Here is a 27,913-nt window from a genome sequence, read left to right on the forward strand (position 1 = left end):
CCCGCGGGTTAAACTGCTGAGCTAGCAAGAAAATAAAGATGTTAAATGGCCATTACCTTATTGAAGACCTGCTCCCAGATGAAACAGGCGCTACCCGCCTGCTGCTTTACGTCCACACCCTTAGTTAGATGTTGATCGAGTGGCCGAGAGACGAGAAAATCAGAAGTTTAAAAACCCTTGGGGAAAGTTCGAGACCTTTCATGAATGGTCAAGACACACCCACGGAGTTTTATTGGTTAACATCAAAAGGTACACACAAAATCGAAGAAGAATTACGGGATTGGCTGAAAATTAATTACAGAAATTATTGATTGGTTAACTTCGAAACTGGCGGAAGGAAAAGATAAATATTGCCAACCCAAAAATGAATGAACAAAATTTAGTAAAGAAAAAACTTATGAATACAAAATTTCTTCAAATAAAGTTCCTTCACTTCGCACCAGGGTGCATGATCATAGTTTTTTAGTAGAGACATCTATGAGAGAATGTCCACACTTCTTGATCAATGGAAAACAAAACAAGTTGAAATCCACACAGTACTGACAACTTCGTAATCACAAAATTTACGATAGTGACATCTTCTGAGGAAAAATTTAAGTTGGTCTAGTTCCAAGTTCAGTGTTACTCCAGTAGAGGAGTTCTAATTGGCGTAAGATTTAAACATGCGGTGTAGAGGTGTACCACCCGGTACAGTTATTATTATTACTTGTATGTATGGCTATGAAGTGTTACCTACGTTAACTTAGTATTTGTATTATTATTACGTCATATGTACATACAATACGATCGCGTTGTTTGTGAGGTTATGTCATGAAACATGCTCTGTATATAGATATTTATATCAGTTCGATTAAGGTAAGAACCTGCATATAATTCATTCTTACCTGTATATATAATTTATAATCCATAATTGTGAAACACACTGTAACTTCTAGAATCGTTCTAGTACCTATTACCATTCTGGACAAACAATAGGGTCCTTAAGGAAATAGATGAACAAGGGAATGGATCAACGTTGTAGAAAAGAGGAAAACCAAATTCCTTAGCCACATACTTCGACATAACGCATTCCTCACGTCTATGCTGGAAGGAGAATATTTGGTGGGAATAAATCATTATTGTTAATGAAATATGGGAGAAGTAAGAGATCCATAGGGGAGCCGGTAGGAGATGTAATACAGGACTTCCTCTGAAATGAGGCAGAGTAGGCCAGCCTACACAAAAGGTATAACAATGCAGTTTAAGGCTTTAGTAAAAATGATACTATCATTCAGTAAAGATAAAGTTTTATTGAGGTAAGAATGACATTTATGAACCACTGAATTATATCTTCTAAAATATGGAAAACCATTTTTTAATATTGAGGTATTTATATCAATGAATTAGATACATAGTGAACTGTAATGTCACGTCGATTAAAAATATCCGTCCAAAATCACATCTAAAATACACTCACCGGAAAAGAAAGCGAAACACTACGTATTTCAGATATAATATAGACCTAATGTTGGTCCATTTGAAACATGGTAAAAATCAATAATTATTATGACATTACAACAATATGTTTATCAATTATTGCACTGAAACTTCTCAAATGGGCTCAATAAATTACGATACATTGCAATATTATTGTAATGTCGTAACATATAATTTATACAAGGTTTAAAATGGACTAACATTAAGTTTTGTCTGAAATACATAGTGTTTCGCTTCTTTTGTTTTTTGCCGGTGAGTGTATATTTTAAGGAAATATATTGTGCCGGCACATGCCAACTTAAAACAAGGGATTTTCTCTTAAAAGTGTACACACTTTTACGTTTTGTAGAATAAATATTAAGTAGAAAGTTTCTTCTTCTTTGGTAAAAGGTTCTGTAGTTCAAATTTCAAGATGGAACTGCTATGATCACAACCTTCAATCCACGACTTGATGTGTGCTTCAGGTAGAGGATGAAAACGCTCTCTGAGCCTGTGGATAAAAAGAAATAATAACATAACTACACAGAAATTTTGACAAAGACGTTATACTTCAGATCACAAACAACACCACCAAAAGTTGAGACTATTGAGGAACTTGTAATGCCAAAATACGAGAAGAATCCAAATATGAAATTCAACCAAAAGATTGACAGTATATAGGACCCTTTCATGAAAGCAAAAAAAGTAAATCAAGGAAGTAAGAAGTAGATATTACCTTCTTACGTTCTCATCGAAATAACATTTTTAATAGCGAATCTCAGACAATATGCAAACAATGGCATTTTACAATTTATAAGGATTACCTTCTGATATAAGCAAACAATGTATCTTCATACATGATGCTCTTGTCCTACATATGTACTCTGGCTACTGGTTCTGAGTAATCACCCATCTGATGATTATTTCAATGTAACGATTATATTATTAGTTGCCATTCTCGGAAGGCGGGGTTCGATTTTCGGTACTCTCAGAAAGATACATGCAGCTCACCTCCATTGGGGTGTGCCGAAAAAAAAAAAAGAGCTGCGCAACCCCAGAACAAAGAGACAAATTTACATTTGTCCACCTCTTTGGCTGAAGAGTCAGCGTAGTGGCTTTCAAATCAGAGGGCCCCGGCCTGGTCGGAGAATGTAATCTTGAATAGTTGATTCCCTTGGCTGGGGGTTTGGGTGTTTGTGCTATTTCCAACATCCCTGCAACGCATACACCACACACAATATAACCTCCACCACACTAACACGCAATATCCCTCACATGGCCTTAAAAAGCCTGCACCAGGCTAGCAATAGCCACACGGAATTATATTATTATTATTATTATTATTATTATTATTATTATTATTATTATTATTATTATTATTATTATTATTATTATACCACATCTGAGAAGGTCGGATAGCCCAATGAATATACCTCAGCTTATCAGTCCACCTTGGTAAAACATTATCAAGGGGAAAAGGAATAAAATTCATTCATCATGCAGCACCGCATTTAAACCACTTTCAGGACACCCTTTATATTGCTAGTGGTTTAACATCGCACTAACACATTGAAGATTTTCGGCGACACAAGAATGGGAAAGAAGTAGGACTGAGAAGGTAGATGCCATGGTTTTTATTAAGATACAACTGCCGACAACGTGATTCGAACCTACTAACACCCGAGTGCAAGCTCACAGCTGCGCGACCTCAACGACGCGAGCAAATCACTCCCTTCAATATTTCTAAAGCACGGAAGAAATGCTGAAGAGAAAACACTGCCGTACCACATCACAACATTATGGACAGCCCGAACATACGCCCTGCTAGATTCCATGCACGTCAGTGGAGGTCACTAAACCGAACAATGGCGGCTCGTGGTCAATTCAAATTGGTGTGCAATATTTTTATCTTTTATACTCACGTTTCTCTCTCTCCCTTTCACATACCCAAATAAGCACATAAACATTTAGCAGATTTACCCTTCCATTACCCGTTGGCATTCCCTCTAACGATTTAGATCACATTGCGATGAATCAAGTCACCTTCTGTCCACACTTTTTTTCGGCTGGGTGGCTCTCTTCTCTGCTGCAACTCAGTCGGCCCAAGGATAATTATACGGGCAGATGCCTCGTTGGCTGTCACCTCCCCTCACCATGATGTTTTATGCGTGCCTAATCAAGAATGTGGACACCACTCTCTCCGATGAGTATATTCGCCAAGCACTGGGCCAGTCTGGCATCCCCATCTGTGCAGTACAACGGCTCCAGGTTGGTTCTACTGGTCAAATTTCCCCGCACATGTTGGCCTTCTTCTTCAACCCTGCAGCTCCGGAAGCCTTCATCCTCGCCGGAGGGACCATAGACGGCAGACTCCATGAAATGGTCTCTACTCCCGAGCACATCATCGCAGCATGGTGCCATGACTCTAACCCCATCTCCACTGTTCATGTCCGTCACCCTCATCCCTTCACTCTCCCGTGTCCCCCACTGTCATAACGGCCACACTCATCACTACTACTACCACTACCACTACTGTCACCACTTCTGCCTTTGCTACCCCGTCCACTTCCACTCTCACTCCTACGTCTAGCCACTTCTCCCCTATTACGTCCATACCTGCCATCTCCCTCTCTCCCACTTTACCTAGCCCCCAGGAGGCCTCTGCCACCCTCATGGATGCCACTGTCGCAGCTCAGCCCATCTTCCACGGCCATGAAGCCGCTACCACATCCCTTCATCGGCTTCCATCTTCGAGCTGTGTCCTTCGCGGCGTTGACCCTGCCATCACTGAACAAGACCTTCTGAACGAACTCCATTTGGCAGGTGTCCCAGCATGGCGAGCCTACCGTACATACAACACCGCCGGTCCAACGTTCATGGTCCGCATACAACATCCATCCTGTGAAGACGTTAACCGATTGATCTCCAATGGCGTCCGACTTCACAGACGGACCTACCGAGTGGAGCACTCTCGCTCCCCACCCCGTACCATACAATCTCCGCCATTTACCCCGTCTCATCCCCCCCACCGTCGACTCCACCACCCACCCCACCATCGCCAACCGTCAACCTACCCGCTCAACAACCGCCCTTCATTCTACCGCCCATCCCAATATTAGACCTTCTTCGCCTCCTTGCCACTTCCATCACCAACATTACCACCACACTCTACTACCTTCTATTACAACACTACCCTACTCCTCACTCCAACTTCATACCGAACCCGCTCCTTGTACCACCCCACCATATGTAATGTATTCAAGTAATTCTATGTAACAGTTGCGCACCCGGGATACGTCGATTCAAATAAATTTCTCGCCCCCTTTCATTAGTGGGGGTCTGCTCGTGCGGGGTGCTTTGCGGGCCCTCCCTGGTCCCGCCTTGTTGTCGCGGTTTCTCTGCGCCACATTCACATACAGTCTTCCTTTTCGGTATGTACAATACATACCCACCACTCTTTCGTTTTACCATGAATCTTTCTTTTACACATGGCCTAAGAGCTCCTCGTTGAGTTGAACATAATCCATGAGCGATTATAAGTGTGTAACTTCCTCTAAATCCTCAAACTCTTAATGTTATTAAACCTCCTAGGACAATCCCTATATGCTTATAGTCAACATGGTATAATATATTCTGGCATTTACTCTTGTTCCAGCGGCTATAGACGTGAATTTATTTTACTTCTGCTTCATTGATTACCATTAAATATTTTAGTATTAAAGGGAGATTTATGTTTTTTAATTGATTATTGATGGGTGGTTCAGTCTTTGATATATTTTATAACTTTTATATTTTTTATGGGTTGCATCTTATCAGGCGATTTTGGTAATTTAAGCTATTGGTTTGGAGGAGATATTTTATCTTATGGACTAATTTTATTAAGATTTTGAATTTGTGCATTGATGATTACGGCTAGAGAGGCGATTTATCGAGTTAAATTTTATAATCAATTATTTCAAATTTATGTTTTGTTTTTATTATTGATATTATATTGTACTTTTAGAAGAATAAGTATATTTTCTTTTTATTTATTTTTTGAAAGTAGATTAAACAACTACTATAGGAATAATCAAGTGATTCCATCAGTACGACAAATCCCTTTTATTTTTAGGTTTAACTTTAGTCACTCTAACCTGCTCGTACGAGGAGAGGAATGAAATGACCCTTTGATGATGATGATGAATCAAGTCCATCCTACGGTCATTTTTGCTAGTAAATGTATCTGCTACTCGAAATGAAGGAGAAAATAACGTGGGCAAGACATCATTCAATAAATTGGCCTGATCCAGCAAGTGCGAGAATGACACCTGACTGGGATGAGCGTGTAATTAGGGTCTCCAGGAAGTGCTGAACCCTGACGTTAGCCACTGGTGGTGAAAGTTATTTCGACTGTGTAGAGGCTTCCTACACTACCCACAGCAACTCGCAAAAGCGTATGCGCAGAACCTATCGCAATTCATAGTCTTGTCTCCAAAAGTCCTTTACGAGACTACCCTACCCGTGCACATCGCTAGCATTTTGGTTCAACAAACCCACAGGACCGCTCGCATGAATCCGATATTTCGATTCTGCCAGGTCACAACACGCTCCTGAGAGGTGACAGTGGCAGTGGGGAGAGCACATGTACATTACATTGTACACATAGTTTACATGATCGGAGGCTTGAATTTTCAAAAAACCTTCATTACTTGAAAATAAATGCCAGTCATACTAATCAGTTCATATGTACATTTGCAAGTATTCGAAGAGCCAGGACCCGCAACTGAAACTAATCATGACTGGTGTGGTTAAACATGTCTGACTTTGTTTAGTATTTATTAATGTGTGATCCGATCTATGCCTCTCACCTTCAGCGTTCAGCAACACATTTAAGAGGATTCAAATCTACGCCAATTACTGTCCAAATTTTACTTCCCTAGAATGGCAAAAGTATCTATTACCGGCACAATTTTTCTGGATATATTTACACTCTAGTACTGAATCGGTCGACCTCGGCAATCTTCGAGATTCGTACTGGCAACCTTTGAAACACAAACTATGAATCGCTTATGCATCGCTGTGTGACATCTAGCGTACACTTTACGTACTAGTACTGTTGTTTACACAGCAAAGCCAAACTATAGAATTTATGCTAGGAACAGGATTCGCATCGAGAAATGTTATACAATGTGCGTGTGACACAGTTGTTGGCTTAATATAATAACGGTTTAGAATCTTCATATCGATCGATCGTATTCTCGATTCAATTCAGATTTTATTTTCATTCATTGGCAGCACTACCGGAACTAGGAGAGCTCCCTCCTTACTCCTTAACCCCGTACACAAATATATCCCGAGAAAGTGTGCCGATAATAGGAACTTCTTCCCAAAATGCATACCTATGCACGAGGTAAGACACGTATTTTCTTAAGAAAGGTTTGGGTTAATCCACATATTGTTACGTGTTCATGCGATTGTCAGCTCTGCTGTAGTTCACTTCATTATTTCCTGGGAGGGATGAGTGATTCAGACCTGGGACCTTCCAGTAAGCCTGAGGGCATGCTACAGCTTTCGTCTGGTGCCTCCATGCATTTTCCGGAAGATGGAACTCGAACTTTCTCATCCTGACCACTTCCTGAATATACCAGAACTTCATCACTGGGCATACATATATAGGAGATTCACCGTGAACGTGTGAATTGGTGTACTGTAGTAGTGTTGCTGGAGCAGAGCTGCGAGTGTTCAAGAAAGTGTCGTTGGGATGACATGTTGGAGCAGTTGTTGTTGTCGTCGACCAGTTTGTCGTAGTAGTGTTGGAAAGTATATGAAATTGTTCACTATTATTGTCCAGTGATACGAATTGAGTAGTTCACTGTGTAGAGTAGTCGCGTTAATTGTGAGTTAATTATGTTCAGTTGATTGTGTGAGTTATTGGACTTGCTTGTAGTCGAAACAAATGTGCCTCCGCCGTAAAATTATGCGAGGTATAAGTCTTGTCTGGAGTCGAGTCGAGTGTATAGCAGTCGTGTAATTGTGTGAGTTATCGGTCTTGTCTGGGGTCGAGCCGAGTTACAAAGTCGTGTGATTGTGTGAGTTATCGGTCTTGTTTGTAGTCGAGCCGAGTGTACAAAAGTAGTGTGATTGTGAGAGTTGACGGATTTGTCTGGAATCGAGCCGAGTGTACAGTAATCTTGTGACTGTGCGAGTTATCGGACTTGCCTGGAGTCAAGCCTAGTGTACAGCAGTAATGCGATTGCCTGAGTCGCCGGTTTCGTCTGGAGTCAAGCCCAGTGTACAGCAGTCGTGTGATTATGTTAATTATCGGACTTGTCTGCAGACAAGCCGCGTGTACAGCAGTAATATGATTGTGCTAGTTATCGGCCTTTTGTGGAGTCGAGCTGAGTGTCCAGCAGTCGTGTGATTGTTTGAGTTATCGGACTTTTCTGAAGTCGAACCGAGTGTACAGCAGTAATGTGATTGTGCGAGTTATCGGTCTTGTGTGGAGTTGAGTTTAGCGTACAGCATTCGTGTGATTGTGTGAGTTATTGGACTTGTCTGAAACCGAGCCAAGTGAACAGTCATCGTGTTGCGTGATAGTCGACGGACTTGTGTTCCGACACTTCGGCGTCTCCGATAACCGTACAAGTAGTTGGTGGGGCATAGAATATATTTATATGAATTATGTAATCGTATTACCCCAGCTAAAGAATTTCAGACTTTTGAAATGGTGTAATTTATGTGGTCCGCCCACCAGCTGTGATATTCGGATTGTGCGGATGTCTAGCGGCAAAAGCATAACCCTTCTCGACGGTTTCCATAGCTGATTTTTTAAGGATGACACTGCAGCCGACAGTCGAGCAGTCAGCACAATGTTCTCCCGGTAACTCGGTTTCTTCTCAGGGTATTCTATCTATCGCTCATAAAATCTGAGATTTTATATGTGTTTGTTTTTAACGTGGTTTAGGAAGAGACTCGGTCTGCTGAGACACGCATCATGGGGGAACCTATTCACTCAAGTAAGGACCTGCGGTCGAAAACCTCAAAAACAATCTCCCTCTTTTGTCAAATTCATCAGTTACTTATATCTACTAAACTTATTAGCTAACTTACAAACTAGCTGTTACCCAAAAGGAATTCATAACACAGATACTTTCTAAAAGAATAGTATAAGAAAATTTATTGGAATAAATCATGTTCAATGTAAAGTTAATGTGAATTCTGGGTAGTATTATCTTAATAACATTTATGTATAAGGGATTAGAGTCAGCGCTGGCTCAAATAAAAATAAAATAATTAAGATTTTAAATTATTTACATTCATTCTCATTCAATGTTCAAGTTCATATTGGTTATTTACTTCTATATTCGTAGCCATGTTCCGAAGTGTATTTGATTTACTCTAATTATATTCAAGAGATCACTGAGCAATCACGGTCTCCATATAAATACTCGATGTGAATACTATCACGATAATTATATTAATTATTCTCACCACATTTAGGTCAATTCACTGTGATAAAAATGGATGGTTTGCTAAATTGAAACATAATAAAAATTAAATGGGATAAAGTCAGGTTGCGAATGTAAATCTGATCATATCTTTGCGTATGTATCTCCCAAACAAACTCTTGGGTGAGTATGAAATCGTAAAACTGCCCTCCAAATTCTCCATTCATAAATCTGAACTCTGATTATTTGGTCTTTCATCTTGAATACTGATAAATAACAACTTACGGGCTAAGACAATACCTCCCTAGAGCCTACGACATATGGCTCCTAACTGACCATTTTCCTTTTCTTTATATTTTAAACACTTCAACTCAAATCATATCTGCGTGAAAAGAAATGAACATCTATCTAACTGTTTAGGTAGTTTCCGATCCACACACTCCTCCACCACCGGCTCAATGTGCTTTAGCTATCTCCTATTACTCAATATCTCTCATGTGTACGAGCTACTCAACTCGTATGGTCAGTACAGAATGAAATTAATACGTATTATATTGAAATGTCACCGCACCAAAGAATATCACATGTGTACTTAGTCATGAGCCTAGTTAAACCGTATGTTAAAGAACTCTCTTGTATTTGCTACATACCATTTACCAATGTCAGACAAAAACTGTCACGATTCACAATTCTACCATAATACATGTCAATCTTACCTTAAAATGGGTCATCTGCGCGATGTTCACTCTTTTGACATACTCTTTCCATATGACACAGAAACTCACCTCATGTTAATCTAACGCAACGTTTCCTCGGCGAATTACAATTCTTTCTCATACCGCAGAACATAAACAAACATCTTCATTTCAAATATTCCTTAATATACTCCGAGAAATAACCATATTTTAACACCATTCCAATATACATTATCATTCCACTGGCATACTTATTGCCGTACGCATATCGCCGATTACTCTTAAAGCTATATGCCAAACATTTTAGAATTGCCTTATTATAAACGCATTTTAATAACCTCTTATCTTTTAACAGCAGTTGGAGTTCAATGCCCTCTTTCTATAAAGAAAGGAATACGTAACTTAACTATATTCATCTGTGTCGCGCAGGTAAATTCGTGACGTAATCATGGTACAAGTAATACGAGATTAATCGAAGTTTCTGTAGTTGTATATACTCATTGCTATTAGATCATCACCAGTAACACTTCTTTCATTTACTCATGCTAGTTTCTACTGTATGTATGCAAGTGCGGTAGCATGTATATGATATAATAGAATTCTAATTCTACACTGCCATCTTATCTTATAGCCTTAAATATCTCACACTTCACTTTATGATTCACACACGTTCTTAATTAATTCATAAATATCACCAATTAATCAGCACATGCCGAAGTTAGAGTGAGGGTGTAGATTGCAAGAAACTACTCTACTAAAAATGTAAAGACTTAGCTCGTCAGATGTTATGTTTGGTCTGGTTGTCGCTCCATTCCTTGGTTGTGGTTAGACCCTCTGTTAGGATCTGGATCTCCGGTTGGACAACGTCTTCCCGGTCATCGACTGGTCATATGGCTGGCTGGTCCATTCTTCATCGGCTGGTCATCTGGCTGGCCGGTCCATTCCTCATCGGCTGGTCATCTGGCTGGCCGATCCATTCCTCATCGGCTGGTCATCTGGCTGGCCGGTGCCTATCCTCATCGGCTGGTCTTCTGGCTGGCCGATGCCTATCCCCAGTTCAGTCCATCATGTAGATTTAGCAAGCAGTCATCATTCCAAATCTGCAGACAGCGTAGAAAATTCCTTTTGCGGAGCAATCAGTCATGATATATTTCATTGTTCTACTGCTTATTCTTAACGACGAAATTTTCTTCAGTTGGGATAAGTTCTCCGTATATATATATATATATATATATTAATTTTATAACAACAGGGGTAACTTTCTTCCCATACGAAATTATCGGTCCTCCGATATAGTGTGTCCTTCTTCGCCAATCGCAGAGTGGTTGCTCACCGGATCCAAGTCAGATGTATCTCACCGCGATTTACTTATTTTTATAATATCTCGTCTCTTTTATAATGTACGCCGGTGAATTATTTTGTCAGATTTGATCGTCGATCGTAAAATAGTCAATATCTTCTTCAGAAGTTTAGGATAATCTTCAGATGTAAAGCTTAGCTTGTACTTGCGTCTTTCTTCTGCCGTTGAAATTTTTAGAGTAAATTTTTTTAACAATTAGTCCGCTGCTATATTTTTTTATAAAACAATCCAACTGAGCCTCTACTGTCCTGCAGTGTCTTCCAAATCAGTCCGTTCCGTGACGTGCATGGTCTCCTATATACCGTATTAATGAGAAGTTCATTGCCTTAATAGATCGCATGGGCCATACCTTCCTACGCCGCCATTTTGTAAATGGTCTACGAGATGCGAACGGGCACAACACTAAGTGCACTGCCAGACATCTTGAACATGCCAATAGCATATTACAAGAGTTTTGACTGTCCTACTAAAATCGTCTACCTCAGCCGGTATCGAACCTGAGAACTTGGGATCATAAGTTGGACACATTACTATTGATCAACGGAGGCAGCTGCACTTAATAAAAAATAATGTCCATCATTGGCCAATAGTGTTTCACTTGTTGGTCACATTGATTCAACATAAAACATTTTACTTACATGCTATGTTCCATCACTGTTTGGGCTGCATCACTCGACCCATGAAGAGTATAGCCCCCGATGCATCATCAAGAATGAAGAAGAGGAACGGGTGATCTGCTTTGAATATAGCACTAGGGGTGCCTATACGCCAGTCAAAATCCACCTCTGAAAAAATGTTCAGATAAACTTGAGAAAAATGACCCACTGTATTTAAAGATATTTTATTCAGAAAATAATAGCACTGGCGTTACTAATGTATTTTAAATTAAGTTAATGATACCTATGGAACATTTTTCTGGTGCATGAGAAACTCAAAGACGGAATGCTAAAAACCACTGGAAACTAATAGACCGAAAACAAGTCGAGAGAAAACAGAATACATGGTCTCCCATATAAACTAAGACTGTTGAAGCGGCATTTTAACTCTCCGATACGTAATCCGCAGTATGGGAGGCGAGCGCATAGTTCTTCACCTTTCAAGCAGCTGCATGTGTTCGACCTGGCAAGCACCAGTCGCCAGTCTGAATCTCAGCTGTTAACATGGTGAGACAGTTACCATTGCAACACCGCATTTTCGTAAAAGTTCTCGTTTCATCTTAGTGGTCGTGTGAACAGTCATAATTCTCGCTATTTATGCGCAGGAAATCCTAATGGTGTTTATGAAGTCCCTCATTATGATAGCGAGATTGGTGTTTGGTGTGCTGTTAGTGCGAATAATTGGGCGTATGTTTTTCGAGACGACAGTAAATGCAGAGAGGTACTAAGATGATAATTTGACGCCGGTTTTCCATAATTGAACGGAAGAAGAAAATTCACGTAGGTGATTTCAACAAGATTCAGCCTTTCTCATACAACAGAAGATTCCCTTCTTACAATTTCGGAAGTGTTGGCAGACAGAGTGATCAGAGTGGTCTATTCCTCCCTCGCTCTCCAGATCGAACAGGGTGTCATTTTTACTTGTGGGATAAAGTGAAAGAAAAAGTGTATCGAACAAATTTTCACACAATGGAGGAACTAAAAGAAAATATTACGAATGAAATCAGAAACATTACAGTGGCAGAATTCACATGCGTCAGCCAGAATGTGGTTACCAGATACAGTGCCTGTGTAACCCAGGAAGAACGACGCTTCCAGCATTTTTTACAAGGTAAGATTTTATATAAGGGCGGCCGCGCGCGAAATAAGCTCGGCTGAGTCAGCTGCCGTAAAACATAGTGCAAATACCATGCGTAATTATGAGAGACCCTGTTTATCCATTGCAAATTCAACTCTGGTGAACTGAAGCCTCGCCGGTAGCCACATATACCAGAAACGCAATTCACAAATGACTTGGATCAATACTATTATGCAACGGTGACACCGAAGAGGACATAAACAACCGCATAAAGGCAGGATGAACAAAATTGAGACATTTGACAGGTGTGCTGTTGGATCGACATATGACCGCCTGGATCAAAGTAAAAATAGCTGTGAGATCATCGCACGCATGATTCTAAATGCTGGCCTCTGAAACCTCACCAGGAAGGCAAAAATACTTTTTCATAAAGTTATATTTCTCCGCTATGCCGAAGAGCATAGAATCATGGATTTGTTTTGGGGCTTACGAGACGAGTGAGAGAGAGTACAAATTAGTTCCTTGTTCCCCTCCTAGTAGCCTCTTACGAGATTCACTGGGATTCCTTTCACTCTACCCACAGAGGAGATAGAGAGCTCCAATAAATCGAAAGAAATATGTAGCATTTGCAAGATACATATTATGAGAACAATTAAGGTGCCGTTGGTGTCGCTACCATGCTGTGACGAGGAGAAACGCCAGTCGAAGACAGTGAAAGCTTTTAAAACACGGTGCCAGTTGTATAGCAGGCAGAGTTCTGGCACGGTAATAACGTTAACAAGAAGATGACGAAACTTAGTGTAGATAGATGACGAATACCAGTTGCTTGACTACCACTGTGTCGACTTTTTGTCCGCGAAAGATTATCTACACTAAATTGATGAGGCTAATTCCACCCTAAAAGCACGTCCATGTTGACATAAAAGTTTTGAGTAGTGGAGTAATCTCCGGTATCTATGAGAGGGATCTTTAAAATAAGACCTCTTCCAGATAAGCCGGCAGAAAAACGAGCGTTAAAAAGAAATACCACGAAAATATCCTAGATCCAGTTACGAAACAGGACCATTAAAACTGTAGGCAGGACTACGAGGGTTCGACCTAAATGAATGAACAGTGGGAAAAGAGGCTATGAAAATGATGATGATGATGATGAAAACATCATTTGAGCGTTTTTAACAGTTTCTGAATTGTTCTCAAGAGTTGACCTTCAGAAATCCATCACCTACAGTATACGATGATGCGATAGCGTAGTGGATGCGGTTTGAATTGCGTCTGTTGATTGAGAACACTAGTTCTGTGAGCCATAGTCTGAGAATATTCTATACTGATATAGAGTCTCAAGTCTATGTTCCTTAAGGACGATGTGGAGAATTTCCTTGCTTGTGTACGTAATTTACTGTGTATCGGAGTGATAAGGGGAAAATAAATTGATTACGCTATGAAGGAGCCCATAATAAGGTAATTTATTGAAAAGTGCATCGTGATCATATTATTATTATTATTATTATTATTATTATTATTATTATTATTATTATTATTGCTATTGTTATTGTTATTATTATTATTATTACAGCATTATCTTTATATTACCTTTGCCCACTCTTCACCCTTCCTTCAGTGGGAAAGGAGTGAGTGACCAATGAAGTGGGGTTTCATCCCACAGTACCACCCGAGATTTTAGTTTTTACATGATTACTGAAATTTCAATAATTGATACGAGACATCCAAACCACAAGCATGCGATATTTATTTCATAAACATCACACTTATTTGCCGGGATTCGAACCACGGTCAACTTGAAGTGAAGCCGATGAGAAGGCTGCCCAGCTACCACGCCCCTGGTCCGTTAGAGAAAAGGATCCTTTTAACCTCCAGACCTTTGATAGGACAATCATAAATACTATTATATGAAATCAATAGGAAAACTATGCCTAGTCATAACTGTATAGAGTGGATATAACTGTTAATGTTAGAAATGACCGGACTTCCGTCGTGTTTATGTGTTATGAAACGTGACAGACTGCCTGGAAACCTTGACATTTAGCTTCACTTCCTTGAACTTCCTTGTTTTGATGAGATAATAAAGTAATCAAAACTCTTAATATGAGTGAATTCCTCTTACGTAAACTCACCTGTCGCGGCTGCTGCCACCGTACCATTTTCGTTCACTTCTATGAACGCTTTCTGGACTATATTGCTGACATAGATGCCCTGATCGGTGATTCCAGAGAAATTCGCTCCATCCTTGAAGATATCCATTATTCCGAGCTGAAATGGAACGAGTAATTAGTCGCTTTCCTGGATAATTAATTCATATCAAAATGGATAATAAACTTTTTAAAGAAGTAAGCATACTGTTGCCATTGATGCTTTCACGGCCCCTACTTATAGACATGATACTGTATAGGCTTTTGGGCTTATGTCGTGTCAAGAAAATAAGGTTTCGCAGAGAACTGTGCTCTGCGTCCTCAGAAGAAATCTCGACTGTCCACGAGAAAGGCTTCTTTTTAAGAAACGTAAAGTATTTCAGCTTATTTTAAAGACACGGCATAATCCCAAAAGCCTAGACAGTACCATGTCTATAAATAAGCATACTGTTATCCGGTACAAACTGCAACTCCTTCATTTGGGCATTTACTTCAAGAATTAGCGACCAATGCACATTTATCAAGAATTAACCTATCACAGCTACCTACCGTAAAACCGTTATCGTTTGTTTTTGCTTTATCTCTTTAATTCTATCGTGTCCGTCTCCATGGCTAAATGGTTAGCGTTCTGGCCTTTGGTCCAGAGGTCACCGAGTTATATTCCCAGCCGAATGTTAACCTTAATTGTTTAATTCGCCTGGCTCGGGAGCTGTGTGTGTGTGAGCCGTCTTCATCATTAGAAATCATCTTAGGTAGGGCCCCATCCTCACAGATATGCCGGTCACCCACCTTATAGGCCGTCTAATAGGTAAAAGCTTGCAGGAGGCCTCTCCACAGACCATTCGCCATCATAATTCAACCGTATATACCTACACCTTTCTTATGGCGACGTTGGGATAGGAAACAGCTAGGAGTGGGAAAGAAGTGGTCTTGGTTTTCAGTAACGTACAGTCCCAACATTTGCCTGATGTGAAAATGGGAATCCACGCAAAAGCATCTTCAAGGCTGCCGACAGTGGGTTTCAAACCTACTATCTCCCGAACGTAAGCTCACAGCTGCGCTTCACTAATTGCACAGCCAACTCACTCGGAACACTTGTTTTTAGGTATTATTTTAAGCATTGTCTTTTAAGGTCGGAGTGTCCGGGAACATGTTTGGCTCCCCATTATTCTAGCTGCTTTCCCGATACACTCCATGGAAGTGAGTGTGTTAGGGTGTTGCCTGTAAGTCAGGTCGTGGCAAATACAGGGGAGGGGGCAGTGGAAAAATATATTTTAGCCGCCTGAAACAAGGAGTTACAGGAATTATAAAAATAAATTAATTTATACAAATCCTGCTATCTTACCGCCTTATTTTTTCCTTTCATTTCTTTCATTATTGAAGAAATACATAGCGGAAATACGCGCAAAATGTCATTCGTCGCAGCTAACCGATTCGTACAGCATCACAGCAAGTAGCAGAGACTTGCGCAGCAGCGTGTAACATGTGTTGTGAGGAACGGTGGCAGGGAAATATTTTTGCCAAGGTTATGGACATTGAGGTATGATTCGCCCTCTTGCCGCGCGCATTTGTTAGTCTGGCAGTCTCATGGCCGGTTTGATCAAACTCCGTTAAGGATTTAACGTTAGGTTAAACTGCTTTGGCGGAATTGTTGAAAGAATTGTTGTTTTATCAATTTTCGTTAACGCTAACGCACCGTTAAACTCTCCGTTAATTTAACGTAGCACTCTCGTTCGGTTAAGCAGCTTAACGTCGTGTTAAAATAAAAACGGCTGGAAGAGATTTTGTGTTTCGTGCTCAGTTATTTTATTTATTAGCATGTTTTCACAATGCTGACAGACAAGACTCTCTTGCAGAAGTAATTATATGCTTTACCTCACAGAAAAGCAGTTTTCGGAGTGACAGGGGTATGGGTTTTCGAAGTTTGAAGTGAAAAATGTACTTGAAATGATGAAAGAGAAGTTAGAGTACCTGCAGGAAGAAATTTACCTCTATCCCCAATGCAGCAATGTTATGTAACGGCGTCATTCGGATCATTACGGGATTTATTTATTCATTCATTCATTCATTCATTCATTCATTCATTCATTCATTCATTCATTCATTCATTTATTTATTTATTTATTTATTTATTTATTTATTTATTTATTTATTTATTTATTTATTTATTTATTTATTTATTTATTTATTTATTTATTTATTTATTTATTTATTTATTTATTTATTTATTCATTCATTCATTCATTCATTCATTCATTCATTCATTCATTCATTCATTCATTCATTCATTCATTCATTCATTCATTTATTTATTTATTTATTTATTTATTTATTTATTTATTAGTGACTTGTTCAGTGGCGCAGTTAAGGCCCTAGGTGCTCTTTTACACTTAACCACATTTTGATTACAATCTAAAATAAAATTCTATGTTGTAATTTGTAGAAGAGAGATAGGTGCATATAATTTCACTGATATTCCATTAACTTGTTAACATGTAATAAACATTGTATTTTGTATTGCAATATAAATTGAAAGGAAGGGATGTAGCCTCGATCATGTATAACATGGCAGGCCTAATTTCTGATATGATTGTGCTACTGCAGTTATTAATGATCTGTCCAGTTTAGAAATTCAGCTTACAAACCTCCCAATGGTAATACGGAAGAGATATCTCACACAATAACTAGAATGCATTAAAGCCAAAGCATTATTTAAAAATAAGGACATTTCTAATGTCTCATGATAAAGAAATAATGTTGGCTAGTCGTGATATTCTGATCCACAGTCGACGTCATTACGAAGAGGTACACCTTTGTCGCCGATTAATGCAATAATTTTCGAAATCATCTATTTAAATGATGGAATAAATGTACCACCTCCCGTCTTGGACCGCTTTACCTTGTTCGAATTTATTTAATTTTTGTGCTTTTTAGGTTGTCGTACATGTAATGTATTTGTTTTACTGACCACGTGGTCACATTCAAACGACTATTGAATTAATTTACTAACTCATTGCACGCCTTTCTTTCATTTAGGAATTTATCATCTGTCTTTTTACATTCTATAACGCTCCCACAAGTTTTTGAAAGGAAATTAACAATATTTTTCTCCAGTGAAGTAAAATTACTGCTCCGAAGATTTTTTCCCGCACCTTCCATTATTATTACTTTTCTTCTGTGTGTGGTCTAAGTTATAACCTCTTCCTATCATCAAGTAAGTTAAGTTTCAAATGGAACCCCATATTCCGCGCATAACGCTTACAGGAGAAAGGTGACAAATGAATAACATTATGATCGGCACCGTTCAGAACAGCGAAATAATGTTAATGCTATCATTATTTAATCGTGTCAGCTGTACTAATATATACAAGAAAGATATACTGAATATGAAAAATATACATGAAAATATATAGTTATAAATGAAGCACTCGTAAAAATTTGCATATGAAGTATAACACATGGAAGGTTATACAAAAAAAAAAAAAAAAAAAAGAGAAATCAAGTATTACATGAAAATATCTACACTATATATACAATATTTACACAAGTTGTGACTAGTATTTGACTTCAATGATTGCATTGATTCCAGCCAGTGCCAGTTCCAACCCTGTGCATGATTTGGGCATAGACGACAGTCCTAGAGATGCCTCTCCACATTCACGCAATGAGTCCCCATCACGCACGATGCCCCATTTCATAACATTGTCCTTAGATCTTGCAACGCCGGTCCGCAGTCTGTTTAAGGACTTCCATAAACACCATCCCTCTTCATGACCAGGTGACAACTTTTCTTCACCGAGCTCGATAGCTGCAGTCGTTTAAGTGCGGCCAGTATCCAGTATTCGGGAGATAGTGGGTTCGAACCCCACTGTCGGCAGCCCTGAACATGGTTTCCCGTGGTTTCCCATTTTTACACCAGGCAAATACTGGGGCTGTACCATAATTAAGGCCACGGCCGCTTCCTTCCCACTCCTAGCCCCTTCCTGCCCATCGTCGCCATAAAACCTACTGTGTAGCTGCAACGTAAAGCCAATAGCAGCAACAACAACAACAACAACAAAAACCTTGTCTTCAATTTCAGCACGTTCCGGATGATTTGGGTACCTTTGTTTCCTCGCTTTTATGGGTCAGAATCAAGTGGAGCAGATGATTGTAGAAAACTCTTCCTGGACTTCAGTCGAGTTGGTGGTGGCTGATGTTCATGAAGGGGATAGGCTGAGATGCCCCAAACATTTTGTCTCTCGATATTAGCGGCCACCTCACGTCCAATATCACGTGGGGCTATAGCTGCATGTGAATGCAACTTATGTGTATGTGTTGGTTTTAAACACCTTGTGATTAGCCTGCAGGGTTTCATTCAAGGCAGTGTCGACTTTCTTTGCGTGAGCTGATTTGTACCACACGGGACTAGCATATTCAGCAGCAGAGTAGCAGAGTGCTAGGGCAGTTGTCCTTACTGTCTGGGGATGGGCACACACTGCTGATTTGATCGTTAACGCTAACGCCACGTTAGTTAACGAGTTTATTATAGTGTTCGGTGAACTTGATTTCAATAACGCCACGTTAAAATCTTGACAAAGTGTTAACTAACGCTCCGTTAGCGAATTATTGACAGCGGTTGATGAAACTCGCCCTCAACTAGTCAATGTGCCTGTGTAGTTCTATCTGACGATGGTGAAGATTTGTTTTTTAAAAGAGCCTAACGTCTAGGTCATCGGCCGCTGATGGTACGGAATGAGATGAAATGCAATGACAATTTAAAAGTACAAAATTCACCCACCGACCAGAATTCAAAACATGATGATAAAGAAGGAATGGATGAATATGAATTTAAAACAATCAGTGGATCCGATCCGCAATATCTCACCTTCCCAGAAACTATATTACTGACCAAGGGAATGGTTCCAAAACACAATCCTGAATCGATTATAGTTCTATCTAGTTTCTGTTACTTTGTTAGTATGTAGTCAAGTTCTAAATGGCGTTTTAATTGTATAATCAGGCCGTGCTTCTATTTAATTGTAATGCATGTGTAATTATATTTTTGTTGAAAGTTATACTGTACAGCACTGAATCAAAATTTCTAAAAACGATTGTTACCGCTCTTGAGTTACTGTTCTGCCCAAGTTCGCTCAGAGACATTGGCGTCGTGTGCATAATATTTGTGTGTGCACACAGAACAGATAGTAGATTAAAAAAGAACCTATGTATAAGTTGCTCCTCAGTCGATTAATACGTTGGCAGGAGCCCAGTTAGTATACAGTGTGTTGTCAATAATATTTTAGAATAATCCGACATTAATAACTCCGCCTCTGTGGTGTAGTGATTAGTGCTTCCCCCGGAGGCCCAGGTTCTATTCCTGGCTCTGCCACGAATTTCTAAAAGTGGTATTAAGGCTGGAACGTGGTCCACTCAGCCTATGGAGGTCAACTGATTAGAGAGGATTCGATTCCCACCTCAGCCATCCTCGAAGTGGTTTTCTGTGGTTTCCCACTTCTTCTACAGGCAACTGCCGGGATGGTACCGAACTTAAGGCTACGACCACTTCATTCCCCTCTTCCTCGCCTATCCCTTTATCCCATCCCCCTCAAGAGCCCTGTTCAGCATAGCAGTTGAGGCCGTCTGGACGAGGTACTGGTCATCCTCCCAAGCTATATCCTCGACCAAATATCTCACACTCCAGGACATTGCCCTTGAGGCGGTAAAGGTGGGATCTCTTGCTGAATCCGAGGGAAAAACCAACCCTGGACGATAAACAGGCTAAGAAAGAAAGAAACCGACGTTAATACAAATATGAAGTTAACATCCGAAATTTAAAAATAACTTACAGTACTATACATACCGGTAACATTGCTGTTAAAACAAATCCTCTCCTCCACGTCAAGGAATATCATCCTACTGAAGGGCTGCCCACATAATTGCAGGTACATTAAGCAACATTATGCTACCTACAAAGAATGGTTGCCTAGTTGTATTTCCTCTTAAAACAACTATCACCACCACCACTTGTGCTACCTAGCATCAGTACCTTGAGAGCTGCACAGACCATGGATGTGTATAAAGAGTGCTACACAAGCCGTGCATTTGTATGTCATGGCATCCACCAACACTGCACATCACAGCCTGCACGGCTGCTATGTAACATCGCGTCATACATTTTATCGAAAGACATGTACAGAATAATTATTTCATTTTCCAAGAGGAAATTTAATATTGTTTTCCTAAATACGTAGGAGTACGTGTATTCGTAAAATGCCTGTAGGTTAAACATTAAGTTGATCCAATAGGTCTAATATCTCCGTTATAGTTTTACATAGTATTATGAACACTCAGCAATAGAAACACTGATTTCTACTCCAGTATACACCTAACCTTTCAAAATAATTAGAGTAGTAGTTGTTTACATTTTACTTTCAGATCTGCATAGGCCTACTCTATCCAATTACTTTTTATATAAGCCGCACCCGCGATTTATGGGTAACAGGTCTGCCTCTTACATGAAAGCCCCAGGTTCGATCTGAATGAAATTTCGCTCCGTGCTAAGCAGTATTCTTCAAACTTCAACTATTATGCCAATGTTATAGCACGGTAGTACGTTGTAACGCTATTTGCTGTTGTTCCTCTTGGCTTAACTTGTTTCAAAGTATTTATTACAACAGAAAAAAGTTATTGCAAGAAAATCGAGATAAATTTGTACAGAATGAACCCGGGAAGGCTGACCAATCAGTTAATGAGATTTTTGGAGATCAGGGAAACTCCAGTGCGCTGGTGTCAGGAGATGAAGAAGGACATGGAACAAATGGGAATATAAGGAACGGAAATCAGCAATAGGGATGCTTACAAGTCGAGGATAAAGGCCACAAAGAGGATTCAAGAAAAAGTTAGATCCCGTACTCAAGCGCTGTGGACAGAAGGAAGGAGAAAATTGCAGAGTGAAAGGATAAAGGAGTACTGGATTAAAGCCCAGAAACAGATGGAGCTGAAATCATATTAACGTGGTCCATAGCCATTCAAAAAAAGTTTTTATCAAAGCCACTGAAGAAAAAATAGAGATTAAAAGGCTTGGGAAACTGACACCGACAACTGTAATATATTATTATAATTTTTAACGCTGACATGTTTGAAGAGCATGGCTAGTTGTGTAGCTGTGATGGCAATAATAGCCTGTTTGTTCTCCATGTGTTTTCATAAATTTGATGCCAGCAGCGGAAGGGGAATAGAAGGGGAATTTTTCAGTTGAGTGAGTCACACATTTAATTTTGAACTGTAAAATCTCCTAACTTCGCGTTATTACGTGCTGCGGTTTCGTGTATGTATATGTGTATATATAGCATATAACCAAACCAAACCAAACCCCATGGTACTACAGCCCTTGAAGGGCCTTGGCCTACCAAGCAACCACTGCTCAGCCCGAAGGACTGCAGATTACGAGGTGTCTTGTGGTGAGCACGACGAATCCTCTCGGCCGTTATTGTTGGCTCTCTAGACCGGGGCCGCCATCTCACCGTCAGATAGCTCCTCAATTCTTATTCCGTAGGCTGAGTGGACCTCGAACCAGCCCTCAGGTCCAGGTAAAAATCCCTGACCTGGCCGGGGATCGAACCCGGGGCCTCCGGGTAAGAGGCAGGCACGCTACCCCTACACCACAGGGCCGGCTATATAAAGTATACATGTAAGTTGAAAGCTTTTCAGCTTGTCGAACAGACAAAATCAATATAAAGATTAGGCCTACACTATAACATACCTGTAAAGAAAAGCACATCATTAAACAAAGAATTAAAATAGGTCTACACACTATTAACTACATTTTTAATTACTTGTTTAATAATATGTTGGTTTTTTCACAGATATGTTAGAGTGTAATATTTATAGTGTACTGAATTTGTGTGCGCGACAGACTGAAAGAATGAAGAGCTGTTAAGTTTCATTCAACCGAGTCAACACTGGAAAGAATGGCTCCTTCTTAAAATAATAATAATAATAATAATAATAATAATAATAATAATAATAATAATAATAATAATAATAATAATAATAATAATAATAATAATAATAATAATAATATGTGTGTCTACACCTTGGTCCCGTATCCTGATACGAGATTGGGGATTAGATTAGATGATATTCTGTGGCATATTTTTACTTCCGGATGCTCTTCACAACGCCAACCTCAGTTGAAGAGCTAATGAAGATGAAATGAATGATAGTGACTGAAATTGACGAAGTAGGTGAAAGGATTCGGGTGTTGTCTATGAATAGGAACTCTCCCGGAATTTGCTTGGAAGTGAAAATGGGAAACCACGCAAAACCATTCTCAGGACAGCCGACGGTGCGTCTCGAACCCACTCGTCTCCCGAATCCAGAGGTTGACTCTATAGTCGTAACACGAGCGGCCACTTCGCTGGGTACCTACAGTATATTTCTCTTAATTAACCAATTTTTCCCCTGCGCTATAAGGATTTAATTGTATTATCGCTCTTGTGCAGATCCTTCGCTTAATCTTCAGCATGATGGTCTTCATTTCCGATGGCCCCAGGTCCGATTATTGGCAGACTGGGGATTTTAGCTGCACGTATTAATTACTCTGGCTTGCAGGCTGCGTGTTTTTGTTCGTCTTAATGTACATAATTTAAATACAACATATCAGTAGGGATGAGATTCTGCCTATTTTATTCCTGTGTATGGAATCATAGACTTGTAATAGATAAATGCGTTTTAGGCGCTTTTCCGCTGGGACTTGTTGGTTTTTTGAGCCCGTTCTGTATCTGTCAGGTCATCAGTCCAGAGGCTGATTGTATCCTCAAATAGCACCTCCAATGGCTATGCAGTTATAGGAAAACCACAAAAGCCAATGGTAACACCAAAATGAGGCTTACTAGGTAAGATGAGGAGTGAGGTAGTTTGAGTAGTTATTGAGCCTATACATGTCTATTTCAGGGGTTCTTGCCTTTTGGAAGTATAATTGCCTATTTAATGCCTTTTGACAGCATTTTAAAGAAGCCACTTTCCTTCCAATGCATTATGTTCTGTCTGGTGTGATCGACAGAATTATTTTTTCATTTCTCAACATAGCCTATCTTAACAGTTGTTCTGTTTGAAATGCCATGTAATTCAGACGATGGACAACTATATAACAAAAGCCGAGAAAGCCATGCCCTCCCCATCAGTTCGATCAGATTTGGCGTTACTTCCAGCAAATTTCTTGGAGACATCAAAGAGCTGGCCAGGAGTAGCATACCCCTTGTGGACTCCATTAGTAGGCTACTTTAAATGGAGTTAAGGTAAGGTACCCCCTATCAGGGAAAAGTTCGATAGTGTCCTGCTACGAAATCCACGGATGGAAAGAAATAGTTAAAATAGCCAATGTGCTACGAGATGAGGTGAGTAGAGCAGATAATAATTTCCTGTGCTGTCCTTGTCCCTCCGACAAGGGTAGGTGGCATCTACTGAGTATGGGAACTGCGTGTTGTTGTAGTGTAGGACAGTGTTGTGAGTGGTGTGTGAGTTTCAGGGATGTTGGGACAGTAAAAACATCCAGTCCTCGACCCAGGGGAAATAACCGAGTCTTCGGTTCGGCCGAGGATCAAACCCGAGGCCATCTGAATCGAAGGCGACATCGCTTACCTTCAGCCAAGGCCGGATTGTGGAGCAGATGAAACGGCTTCATTGAAGTTTTATGCCATCACTTGATGTGATAATGAGAGATCCTTCTCACAATACAGAAATATTCTTCAAGACATGAGAAACGACTGTAAACTGAACATATCGACAGTTTGTAAGATGTAAATTCCTTGCGCAGCCATTCAGTGTATTAGGCATTTTTCATGCCTATTTTATACAATTGTGCCTATTGCGTGCCTATTTTAGCTATTTTAATGCCTATAAATCCTGACCCTACATATGCACTACCGACTGCCACAAACACGCAAAAGAATATTCCTCCACGTAGGTTTGGCGTCAGGAAAGGCATTCGACCGTAAAACTAGGCTTAATTCACATGTCCACTACTTAACCAAATTAGTTGAGAAAAGTCCATGAAGAATAACAAGAACAGTTAAGATTGTACTTGTTTTTTTCTTTTTGCTTTACGTCGCACCGACTTAGATAGGTCTTATGGCAACGATGGGACAGGGAAGGGCTAGGAGTGGAAAGGAAGCGGCCGTGGCCTTAATTAAGGTACAGCGCCAGCATTTGCCTGGTGTAAAAATGGGAAACCACGGAAAATCATTTTCTGGGCTGCCGACAGTGGGGTTCGAACCTACTATCTCCCGAATACTGGATACTGGCCGCACTTAAGCGACTGCAGCTATCGAGCTCGGTAAGATTGTACTTAAATGATCGTACAAGTTCATTGAAATATCTCCAGTTGAGTCTAAGTTAAGGCAGAACAATTCCACAAGCAAGCATAGCTTCCACTCACAGGTTTATTGTATGTATAGATCAACACTACGAATAGTAGAAGCTTTGGTCTTCCAACTCTTCGAAGGCTTCCATGGCCTGTACGGATAAGGCTACTTAGCGGATTTAACACTTAATGGAATGTACCGAATAGGTCTATTGGTAGGGCTAATTAAGATTGCAAGAATACACTTACCTGCTCCAAGATCCTCTGCAGATTCATAGTCCTCTCGATCTTAAATCGTGGCAAGAAAACGTTGACTTCTTGCTCTTCCATCCTGGTGAGGATATCGGGAATATTGAGAGAGACAATGTTAGCTTCCAAGAGTTTGAAGCCCTCAATCTCGTCTGGTAGGATCACAAGCATGCTGGTGGTACCACCCTGAAAACACGACACCCAGAGGTCGGAAATTAGCTACATCTTTTAACATCGAGTCATTCCATTGTTGATAAGTGAATATTTTACCGCGAATTTTGTGAAGAAAATGGTTGAAGAGCAGATCACTTAAGACACCTCCGTCCATACGCTGCACAGTAGACAAACTGACACAGCTGCGTGCCTATCGTAACACAAGTTCAAATATCTGACTGCTTACTGTACTCTGGGGAGAGACAGAAGAGAAGGGGAGAAAGGTCTCGTGATATTATAAGTGTTAAATTTTCATTCCGGTTTCTTAGGCAGTAATAGGTTGAAGTCCTGGCGCCGCTGTGTAGGGGTAGCGTGTTTGTCCCTTACGTGGAGGCCCTGGGATCGATCTCCGTCAGGTAAGGGTTTTTTTACCATTAATGGCGTGTGGCCTCCTAGGAGGCCTGGTGCAGGTCTTTTGAATTGACGTCGTATAGGCGACCTGTCGGCCTTTTTGCTGGCAGGAGCTAGTGTTTACAGTGCACTATGCCTTCTGGTATGGGCTAGAGCAATTTTGTTACTTTCATTGATCTGTCTCTGTCTTACCCTTGGCTTTGACAATATGAAAGTGACTGAGGTATGAGCGATGCTAGTAATGCCATTCCTTCTGCAGCCAGTCCCTGCTATGTGTGGTGTGAAAATATTGCTCATAGGGTCGGTTGGTGCATGCATTTCAGTGGGCTTGGCAGACTGATAGGTAATAGCAACTTCCGGCTCGGTGAGGAAAGCAACGGGAAACTACCCGACTCCTCATTTTCCTAGTACGCCTCTTCAATGATGCCTAGGCCATCTATTACAGCTGATGGCAGACCTGTTGAGGATCCAACCAGCCTTACGGCTGAAGACTGAACACACAGGCGACCTGTGCCTATCTATGGTGCATTCTAATGCTGGAGACGTCACACACACTCAGTCTCCGAGCCATAGGAATTAACCAATAAAGGTGAAAATCCCAGACCCGGCCAGGTATCGAACCTGAGACCAATGCGCCAATCATTTAGTCATGGAGCCGGACATTTTACCATGATCTGAAGGCTCCAATTATTACAAGTAAGGAGTTACTTGACGGTAAGATAGCGACCCCGGTCTAGAAGGCCAAGATATTCATCATGCCGACCACTCAATACCTCATAATTTGCAGGTCTTCGGGCTGAGCAGCGGTCGCTTGGTAGGCCACGACCCTTCGGGGCTGTTGCGCCTTGGAGTTTGGTTTTACTAGCTTAGATTGCAAACGTTACTCAAGCGAGTAAAACATACTCTGGTCCTGGTAACGGTTCTTCTATGAGATTCGCATAAACTTTAAGGGGTACGGACTACTAGAACCCCTAGAATTCAGGTTACTCTCGCTACATTAAGGAGAAGCGGCCTAGTCGACCCTTCCCTGTAGGCAAATTTGTTTACATTCTAGTGCCTAATATTCCGGGACCTAGATCAGGAATGTCAAAGTCACGAGCTGACTGACAACTCTGCGTGCATGAGAAACAGCTGTTACGAGCGCAAGCCTGGAGGGGTGTACATTACACCTTCATAACTACGATATTCCATGCAATACATGTATATATTATATTTCATTTAAAGGACGTTCATAATTAAATGTGTTAAGCATGGCGTTTGTATAAAATGTGCCAAACCGCATGCTTTGTAATGACTTTAGAGGTAGCCATAAGCAATGAAACACAAGGGGAACATGCGAACATGTGAACAAATATGAAGATGCCACTATTACATCGCTTCTCTAGCAAAACGTCATGCTGCTATAAACTTAAAAAAATAGGCTATGATAAAAGTAGCATCTCTTCACGTAACCATGCTGATACAGAAGTACACAAACACAAGCACATACAACAAATTACTATGTCAATCCTCATGCCACAGCCTATGAATGTTTTGAACTAAAAGAGGTAACAGGAACTTATCACTTATAGGCGTGCACAGGCCTGAGTCAGCAACGTGGGGAAGTACAAGCCGACAGAGGGGAAGCGACTTGCTCCCCCGTGCACAGGTATTTCTAGTACGGGCACTGCGCTTACGGCGAGCAAGCGTTGACACCCGTGATCGAAAGGAAGAAAGAAGTGAAAAATCATCTACAGGAAGGTGTGAACATGAATAACAACATGCAGTAAGGTAGACACAATGACAGGTCAGTGTGTGAAGATAATGAGGAGACAAGTACACAAAAGGATTGGACAGTGGTCGAAGATACAGCATCACAATGCATGTTGAAACCCACCCTGCTGATGAAACAAGGAATCAGAAACGAATCAGTTGAGAGTTGAGAAGAAGTGGATATA

At 40.5% G+C, this 27,913-nt stretch overlaps 1 protein-coding gene across 2 annotated transcripts in view; it reads right to left on the reverse strand.

The window, feature by feature from the left end:
* Positions 1–1,275: 1,275 nt before the first annotated feature.
* LOC136875693 (leukocyte elastase inhibitor) overlaps positions 1,276–27,913 on the reverse strand; it is an 86,652-nt gene continuing 60,014 nt past the window's right edge. For both annotated transcript variants that reach the window (XM_067149251.2, XM_067149252.2), the window contains 4 exons: positions 25,413–25,598; positions 14,804–14,939; positions 11,576–11,722; positions 1,276–1,966 (listed from right to left, as the gene is read on the reverse strand). In XM_067149251.2, coding sequence (XP_067005352.1) covers positions 11,589–11,722; positions 14,804–14,939; positions 25,413–25,598 — 456 coding nt within the window. In that variant the 3' untranslated portion in view covers positions 1,276–1,966; positions 11,576–11,588. The remainder of the gene's footprint in view (positions 1,967–11,575; positions 11,723–14,803; positions 14,940–25,412; positions 25,599–27,913) is intronic.

Source organism: Anabrus simplex, chromosome 6, assembly GCF_040414725.1.
Source record: "Anabrus simplex isolate iqAnaSimp1 chromosome 6, ASM4041472v1, whole genome shotgun sequence".
Taxonomy (NCBI): domain Eukaryota; kingdom Metazoa; phylum Arthropoda; class Insecta; order Orthoptera; family Tettigoniidae; genus Anabrus; species Anabrus simplex.